Below are 9,169 nucleotides of genomic sequence, written 5' to 3'. Positions count from 1 at the left end.
TGGACACATTAGGCAAATCTCTAACTCACTACAGAAGCCTATGATGTTTGCTGCTGGGAAAGGTGGAAGGAAAGAGAAGAAAAATAACCATTAGTACAGGGGTGTCAAACTGCCGGCCCGTGGGCCGGATATGTCATGCCGAAACCGCGCCCAGCCAGTTGCCAGCAATGGGAAAAAAAGTCGTGATACATCGTGACACGTCACGTGACGTTGCGAGTTTGACACCCCTGCATTAGTATGTGGACTTGATTACAACAGCAATGCATTGACAGAAGACCTGAAGGGCCAAGTTGGGGATATTCCTTTCCGAAGAAGCTGTGTTTATGTGTTGCTAAGATCCAGCAAGGAATTTTCATCAGTCAAATGTGCTAATTAGGATTTGATTATTAGGCTTTTACTTGATTTTTAAATTGTGTAAATTTGGCTAAAGAAATAAAAGCGTACTTTAAAATGTATTACAAGAAAAAAATGTATGCATATTACAAGAAAAAAAATTGGAATGCATTATTAAGGATAAAATATGCTTTAGGGACATTTGAATATTTATGTATATTCATGCAGATGTCTGTGTGGAAACAGAGCAGAAAACATTATGGAAAAATATTCAAAAGTAGTAGATTCAAAATAGTCTGATTCATCCCCACCAAATTGAATTGCATTACAGACTTAGTTAATAATGATCATTTTAACTGGGACTAAATTTGGTTTATTGGGCAGTTCTGTTGGCATTTTATTTTGGGCTGCCTTAAGAATCAGAATTTTGTATAGTTTTGTATAGTTACAGTTTTTATATATGAACATTGGAAATCACTATACAAAATTCTGATTCTATAATGGGTATAAAAATATGTACTTTGGCCAATTGTGATCAGAGCAACAGCAAGGCTTATATTTTAATGTTTCATAACAGCAATGGGAATAATAAAATATTCTGAAATTTTTAGATGTGATGTTGTTAAACTGTGTGAATGAACTTTTTAATTGCTACTTTTAGTACTTTTTAATTCATACAGCATTTTAGAATAGCATAGAATAGCATAGCATAGCATAGCATAGACTAGACAAAACTAGAATAGAATAGAATAGAATAGAATAGAATAGAATAGAATAGAATAGAATAGAATAGAATAGAATAATCTTTATTGTCACTGTGAAGGTACTCTAATTGGCATATATTAAAATGAAATTTTGTTCCATACAGCTCTCAAAGCATTTTCAAAAAGCAATTCTAATAAAAGAATTTTATTGGTATGACTGTTAATTTGCAGGACTTGTAATGGGGGATACTGTATAATTGAAGGCAATTATATTTGAGATGCAGTGCACATCAAACAAAATTAGGGTGGAGCAGGGGTAGAAATGGCAATTAGGTCTTTGCAAAATGTTTGCTTCTCCCTGATTATTATTTACTAAGTGTCTCTGCTTTTGGGGAATAAAATAATATGTTTTTCTGCTAAATTAATTCCTATTGCTGTTAATATTTCAAGCCCATTGCATAATTTTATTTTGAAATATTTTACAGCAACAGTGATGTTCCTGAATATGAAAGTTGCATGTTTATTCCTGATGTCATGATCAATATAAAAAGCTCAGATTATTTTTTAAAAAACTTGACCTAGTTCCTTTCTTGAAACAAGAAATAAAGTAATAAACAAGAACTATGGCAGAATAGAGATGGGTGACTTTCCTTTCCTCTTGGTCTCCTCTATTTTCTAGAGTCTGAGCTGATTTGACAGTCATAAACAGTGGTGCTGGCAAGATTGAATAAGCCTAGTCTCTACGTCCTTCTGGCCCACATCACCATGTGTCCCACTCATTGTTCTGTGTTACTAATGTAAACATGACATCTGTGTTCTCTTCTCTCCTCAGCTGTTTCCCATCAGATTCTTGCTCTCTCTCCTCAAGTGGGGAAACACAATCCTAATTTTCTCACTTGTAGTCATTCTAGATTATTTTATTTTCACTTGTCTGATTACAAAACTGAGGCTGAAAAATAAGATTATATATTATAGGATATGGGAGTACTGAACAGGTTAGCATGTTATGTAGCCTTAAGCAATGAGGCTATGTTTGTTACTATGTTTTGTTTCCTCATCACATTCTAAAATCTAATTTTTAATAACGAAAATGTTTTTAAAAATAAGCATTTTCTTAAGCATTACTCTTAAATTGTCAAGCATTGTTCTGGCTTGATGTGTTTTAATTAGAATGCTTAGGGAGGCTACAACTCCTTAATTCTTAAATGAAATTATCTGGAAAAAATCCAGGTCTTGCTCCTGTTGGATTATTAACCAGTGTTTTCAAAATGACTGTCCTCCATGGTCTCTAGGCAATTGATCCTCACACAGGTGGTGGTAGAAGGGGTCGATCTGACTGCATTGCCACCCTGCTCCTCTGTGGGCTCCACCCCGCTGCCTCCTCTCTTGCTAGGCCCAGTGAGCTCCCTTCCGTGGAGAAGGGGCCCTACTGCACTCAATGAGTGGATCACAGGACTGTGCTGTTGCCCAGTGCGTAAATCCCAGGCCAGGAGCATGTGGGAAATGATCACGAAGTTCAGCTGGAGTTGGTGGTGGAGGGCGGCAGGGGTAGGTGGTGTAATGCAGGGGATTGGGGAGACAGGCAGGTGGGAGAAGTAGACAGAGATGCAGTTTGTGCAGAGCACGAGAATGTGGCCACCGGGATGCTGTGCTAATCATAATTGTGGGCCAATTGCCAAGTGCTCAGATTTTGATCATGTGTCTGCAGGACTCTTCAACAGTCAGAAAGGCTAGGAACAGTCATAACTACCGTTCGTTCAGGGCAGTTGTTATTTTGAATGGCTCCTGAATGAATGGTAGTAATGGGGTAGTAGACTGCCTATAAAATGTAAATTGAATTCTCTAGGGATGAGTTCCTTAAGAAATATAGATGATACAAGAAGTAAAAGAGTCAAGAATGAATGGATGATGTTTGAATAGGGATAGAATTTTAAAAAAACGAGTGATGATGAAAGTATTTCAGATGGCTTGGTCATACACAGAAAATGGCTAAAAATTAAATGACAACAAAAATACATGAAGAAATAGTGAATCAGACGGGAAAAATGGTAAGACTGAGGAAGTCATGGTTGTATGGAACTCATAACTTATTGAAAGAACCAGGAGCGCTGTATGAAGGAATGCAAGGATATGCTAGAAGTGAAGATGTTGCAAGGATAGAAAAATATGGAGAGGTATCATGAATATTACTAATACAGAGAATATTTCCTTAGTTTTTCTTTTGTCTCCTACCTTTTACTTCTCATTGTTTTCTGTGCTTTGTATAATTTATGCCAGAAGTGCATGGAATGATGGATAACCTGCCCCTGCCTGGATGTTGCTGGATTGCAGTTTCCACTTTCCTAGCATAGATAGATAGAAATATAGTCAAGTAACAGGTAGCTGTCATAAAGGAGTAGGATGAAAAGAGTTTCAGATGACACGTAAGACACCAAGAGCTGTCCCCATTTGACAGGATGCCTCTTTTTTTACACAGATTAATATACTCGTTGTAATCAGCTGGGAAGACTCCCAAATCAAACACCCTGCTATAGCTACCTAATACTTCTATTTTCCAAGGAAGATTTTGTAGCCCAGAGGCAATTTCTGGAAATATAGATGAGGGACATTTGCACCTTGTTTCCTATTAAAATACCTTTTGACTTCCCAGTTAGGACCTGATGCACCAGCAAATTCTCAAATCTTTTACTGTATTATTGGAAGTTGTTTAAAAAATTCCTAATCCACTCTTTATTTTTACAGATAATCGAAGATATAATACTGTACTCGTAATTTCAAATAAAAAGTTAGAATATGCTGTTTAACAAATTAACGGTCTTATTTTTAAAGAATGTTAAATAGGTTTCTTATGTATGTGAAGTAAGACTAATTCATCAAAGGATTATTTTCAGGTTTATTGAATTTTAGTGCATTTTAAGACTTGAATGTAAAATTATTTATGCTGCAAATATATTTGAAGAAAGGTTATATCATATGATTTATCCTTTTTTGATTGAACACAGGTATTCACATTATTATGAATTTGATTTTAGATAGAGAAATATGGTTTAAATATGTTACTGCTATATTGAATTATATATGAAAAACTTGTGATTTATGAAGAAAATTGGAATTACTGAGCATGGAAAATAGGTCAGAATTATTTGCTGGAAAAATACTGCTATTCCAGATTTCAAGTCCCTGCATTCAACCTCTGTCTTTGAATAAAAGAGACACACAGTGTAGATATAAATATACAGTCTTCTATATTGTGATTGTTTCTTTCTTATTTTAATAAAAATAAAGAGCAAGCCAGTTTCAATTTCTAAAAAAATAAAACTATACATTAAAAATGTAAACTATCAAGTGGGAGAGACATCCTGGTGAATAAAAAAAAGATGTTTATAGATGCATTTTATAGGCACACCACATTTAGGGAATGTCCTTTTTTCATCTTGAGGCATATTTCTTCATTTTTATTTTTAAAAATATACTTACACACCTTCTCCAGCATTATGCATTAGCTATCGCAAATATCTCTGTTAGAATGAACACACATTGTAGTAGTGGCAGGCCAAAGGTGAATCAAATTTAAAATCAGGAAAATTCTACCAAATTATTTTACCATAGAAAACAGAAAGATATTCTCTGGCATTAAATATAAAATAATAATGAATTAAATACCTAACAATTACCTGCCTTTAATATCATCTTAAGGTAACTTGTTTTATCTCATAGCATGGCCAGTCCTGACTGTTAATGACTTTAATTCAAACCAGTACACTTGCTGCTGTCCATAACAATAGTATCTCATCTCATTGTGAGATAATTAACTAGTTAAAGAAACAAAAGCTTCCCAGTGAGAGTTTTATCAATTAGCTAAATCTGTATTGTGAACTTATTTGTTTATGAAAGGAAGGTTTTAGGTATTTTAAGATGAAAATAGTTTTCAATTTTTTTATTCTTTCTTTATTCATCTTTTAGCATTCTTAACCAAATTTAAAAATTTAGTCTGATGAGAGAATTTGTTCCTAATGTTTGCGCTTTGTTCTTTACAGATTTGTAAGTGAAACAGTTTCTCTATAAACAAAGATCAGGATGACCAGTTCTGCCAGAGAACATCTGCTTTTTGCGCGACGGCGTAATCCACAATTGCGTTATACTTTGAGTCCAGAGAACCTCCAAAGCCTTGCATCTCAGGGCACTGTGGCTGAGAACGTGAACTTGCAGCGTGCCAACAGCGACACTGATCTGGTGACTTCCGAGAGCCGCTCTAGTTTGACTGCAAGCATGTATGAATACACTCTAGGACAATCTCAGAACCTCATCATTTTCTGGGACATTAAAGAAGAAGTGGATCCCACAGACTGGATTGGGCTATACCATATTGGTAAGTAATGGGGTTTTCTCTTTCCCATGTAGCTAATATTTTCTTTCCTTATAAATAGAAAAATTCAGCATCCATGAATTACAAGTCAGTCCAGTAAAATTAGTTCAATACTCAGGAAACAAATGTTAACAGTAAAGGAAATCAAAGGAACAATATATACCAGAAGTCCCCAACATTTTGGGCCCCAGGGACCAGTTCCGTGGAAAAAGGTTTTTACGTGGACCAGAGGGGGCGTGGTTTTGTGTGCTGCCTGCATCTCGCAGATGGGGCTTTGCTTGTTTGTGCGGACTGGTTGCTGGCATGCTGCGGCCTGGTAGCGGTCCACGGACCGGGGGTTGGGGACCCCTGATGTATACAATCTAAAAGAGATTTGGATAGAACTGCATGCATATACTGTACATCTGTAGTAATTTAAAACAGGTGTTAACCTGGAACTATCAGTTAAATAAGGGCAAGATAGAATAACCAGAACCCACTCTAGTTCATTAACTGCCTTTCAGAGGCCATCTTGTTAGCCCAAAGTGGAAAGGAGAAAGGGAGCTGAATCCAGAGTTAAGTGCAAAGTCCTTGAAGGCCTGGAACTTAGGGTTCCAACCAAATCCCTGTTCGGAACGATATTAAGAATGAACTAGATTAGAGGGAGAAATAAAGGCAAATTTAATACTGGGAAATTCTGACCGGAGGACTTTAAACATATCTGCCAATACTTAGTTTAAACTGGATTCTTGCTTAAATAGGAAGCTGATACTGAGACATGAGAATCGTGTGGAAGTATGTGAACAACCCAAATGGCAATCTTCTGGACTGAGATCTGAGGATGCAGAACAGAACAGGGAACGCCTGTGAGGAGACAATTATAATATTCTAGATGAGAGACAATCGGAGACCATATACTGCAATCTCCCTTGTCAGAAACTCCCAGATCCTATTCATCAAGTGAAAGTTAGCTTCTTAGCTGTAAAATCAGTAAATGGGCAGGAGGTCAGCTGATCTACAATGAAGGAGTTAAGATTTTCTTGAACTGTTCTCAGTAATTTTCATTAGCAATGAATGAGTTTGTTTTGCCTCTTTTCATACTGTATAAAACAAGATGTCCCATTTTAACTACCTTGCACAATCTTTAATTTGATAGCATTTGGGGAAAGAGTACTGAATTAATTTCAAAATCTCTGGAATGCTTTTTCCAGTTTCCAGCTTGAAGCTTTAACCACTACACCAAACTGGTTCTCCATTTGTTGATAAAGTAGCACAAAGAAATAGGATGATAATTTTTCTATATGAACTATTTTTTGCCATATTTAATTGTATAACTTTGCACCATTGTGATGTTTTTCCTTGAGATTGTCTATTTGCTGCCTTTTTTCAAGCTTGCTTAAAATTGGATGTATTATTCTCAGGGAAATAAATCCCACAGCTGAGTGATCCTTTGATATAACTACTAATGTATTTTGTATTTTAGGTTATTTCTAGCTTAATGTAATAGGTAACGCATGTGAGTTGAAATATCTCTAGTTTGGAATGAACTGATACATAGTCATCATAGCCAACAGTTTTTTTAAGGTGGTGTAAAAGTACAATATGACACCACGTTGCACAGCGCATGGACATTCTTTGAAGAATTTGACCTGCTATCAAATTAAGTCATTCCTTTCTTTTCTTTCTGCAAGTGGCATAGATTACATGCACTTTAGATTTTATGCAGTTTGTCTTAAGCATAAGAAGGATCTTTGGTCTGCTGCCAGAGTAAGGCAGCACTTCAGTTACACTTTTTCCCCTTCAAATATTGGATAGCTGTTTGAAGGAGAAGTATTTAGAGGAAGGAAAGTACTATCTTTGTAGAAGATTAAAATAAAGTCTAAACCTCCCCCCACCCCCAATTTGTTTCTGTCTTCCTGACTGGATAGGCATTGATATTAAACATATTTTTATCATTTCGTGAAAGAGATTTATTTGAAGTGACTGGAATTGTTTAAAATAAGTTGTCTCTCTGTAGGAAAGTGAATTTAAAGTTTCCAGTTAATTGTATGAACATTAGTATGTGTCCCTGGTTAAGTACAGTAAATTTGATTCATTCTAACAGATTTTTTAAAATGTTTATTGCTGTGTTACATTATTAATATAAATTGATTTGTTTTTCACTAGTATATCCAATCACTATGGAAATAATTGAATGATTGATTGATTGGTTATGTGCCATTCACTAAGTGTCAGTACTTAGCAATCATATAGATAGATTTTTCCTCAGCACTATAGCCTTCTGCAGAGAGTTAGGTGTCCAAAGTAGGAAAATTTGAGCCTGGTCACAATTCTTTTATTAAGTATGTCAATTAAAATCTCTAATAACTAATTGTTCAAAGTAACACAAGGTGACTTATAGAATAGAAAGCTGCTCATATTAACAGTTACACTGTATTTGTAATTAATATTAAGTATTTGATTAGTCATACAGAGTATAAAATAGTTTGGACATAAGTTTGCTTAGACTATTTTAAAGCTGGAAATGAAATTCTTATGTCTCATGTGACTGATAAAATAGTAAAAAACTCTAGATTTATTTTTTTAACCAAAATCTGGAAACCAACCTTCCTTCCTTCCTTCCTTCCTTCCTTCCTTCCTTCCTTCCTTCCTTCCTTCCTTCCTTCCTTCCCTCCTCCTAAAGCAAAAATCTTAACCACCTTGCTATTTCAGTAGTTCTGGTAGGGATTGGAAACATTTGAGTGCTTTCTGGATTTTTAAAAGGCACTTGTGCCTGGATATATCTGTATTTTGATAACCTTGTGGGTCTTTTTTATATAGCTATTTATTTGTAATTTAACAACTTTTTGTGTATGTACAGATTATGCATACACACTCACACACTTATAAAAGTATATCTGTCCAGGAAGACCTGTCCACAAGAAGAAAAACAATTGTTTTCCTGAAACAGAAAGGTGGGAACTATAGTAGGTGGATAATTGTTCAGTGGAAGGCTGTAGTTATCTGTAGACCAGATCGAATACCTTCAAACTTCTGTAAAAAAACGTCTTGGTCTGAGCACAATTTTCTTAGACCATCTTGGAGTCAAGCTGGCACGTGCATTGGACAAGAGCATCTTAAATGTAACTTGATTAAATGTAAATTAAATCTAAGTACATAATCTGTAGGGCAACCAAAGGACTGACATAATTTGCAGGTGATATTCAGGATAGTAATGTTCCAAAAGGATTTTTTTCAACAGAAGAAATGTTACCGTAAGTCAAGTAGCAAATGCAATTCAGTTTAAATAAGTCTAAAGTGATGCAGTTGGAGCAAACAAACAACCTGACTCCATTTCTACACAGATGGGTTTTGTAACAAGGAAAATGTTGTGGATTTATATTGGGCAGCTCAGTGGAGAAGATTAGTAAGCATTCAGCAGGTTTTTTGCCCTTGCAGAACTGGGGTGGGCGTGGCCTTTGCGTGACTCATCTGGCCTGCCGGCCCCCAGTTTGACACTTCGTCTTATGAGAAAAAGAAACAAAGGGAGAAATAAAGTGTCTACAATTATGCTTATAGAAAGGACTCTTTTAACAATCAATCAATCAATCAATCAATCAATCAATCAATCAATCAATCAATCAATCAATCAATCAATCAGAATAGAGCTGGAAGGAACCTTGGAGGTCTTCTAGTCCAACCCCCTGATCCAGCAGGACACCCCATACTATTTCAGACAGGTGGCTTTCCAGTCTCTTCTTAAAAGCCTCCAGTGATGGAGCATTCACCAATTCTGGAGGCAGGTTGT

At 35.8% G+C, this 9,169-nt stretch overlaps 1 protein-coding gene across 1 annotated transcript in view; it reads left to right on the top strand.

Annotated features, from left to right (window-relative positions):
* Positions 1–5,114: 5,114 nt before the first annotated feature.
* HECW2 (HECT, C2 and WW domain containing E3 ubiquitin protein ligase 2) overlaps positions 5,115–9,169 on the top strand; it is a gene marked incomplete at its 5' end in the record, with an annotated part of 120,359 nt that continues 116,304 nt past the window's right edge. The window contains one exon of the mRNA XM_081314529.1: positions 5,115–5,406. Coding sequence (XP_081170655.1) covers positions 5,115–5,406 — 292 coding nt within the window. The remainder of the gene's footprint in view (positions 5,407–9,169) is intronic.

Source organism: Vipera berus (assembly GCF_964194415.1).
Source record: "Vipera berus genome assembly, chromosome: 1".
NCBI classification, from domain to species: domain Eukaryota; kingdom Metazoa; phylum Chordata; class Lepidosauria; order Squamata; family Viperidae; genus Vipera; species Vipera berus.
The sequence above is the reverse complement of the archived record's forward strand: the minus strand, read 5'-3'. Positions and strand labels throughout refer to the sequence as shown.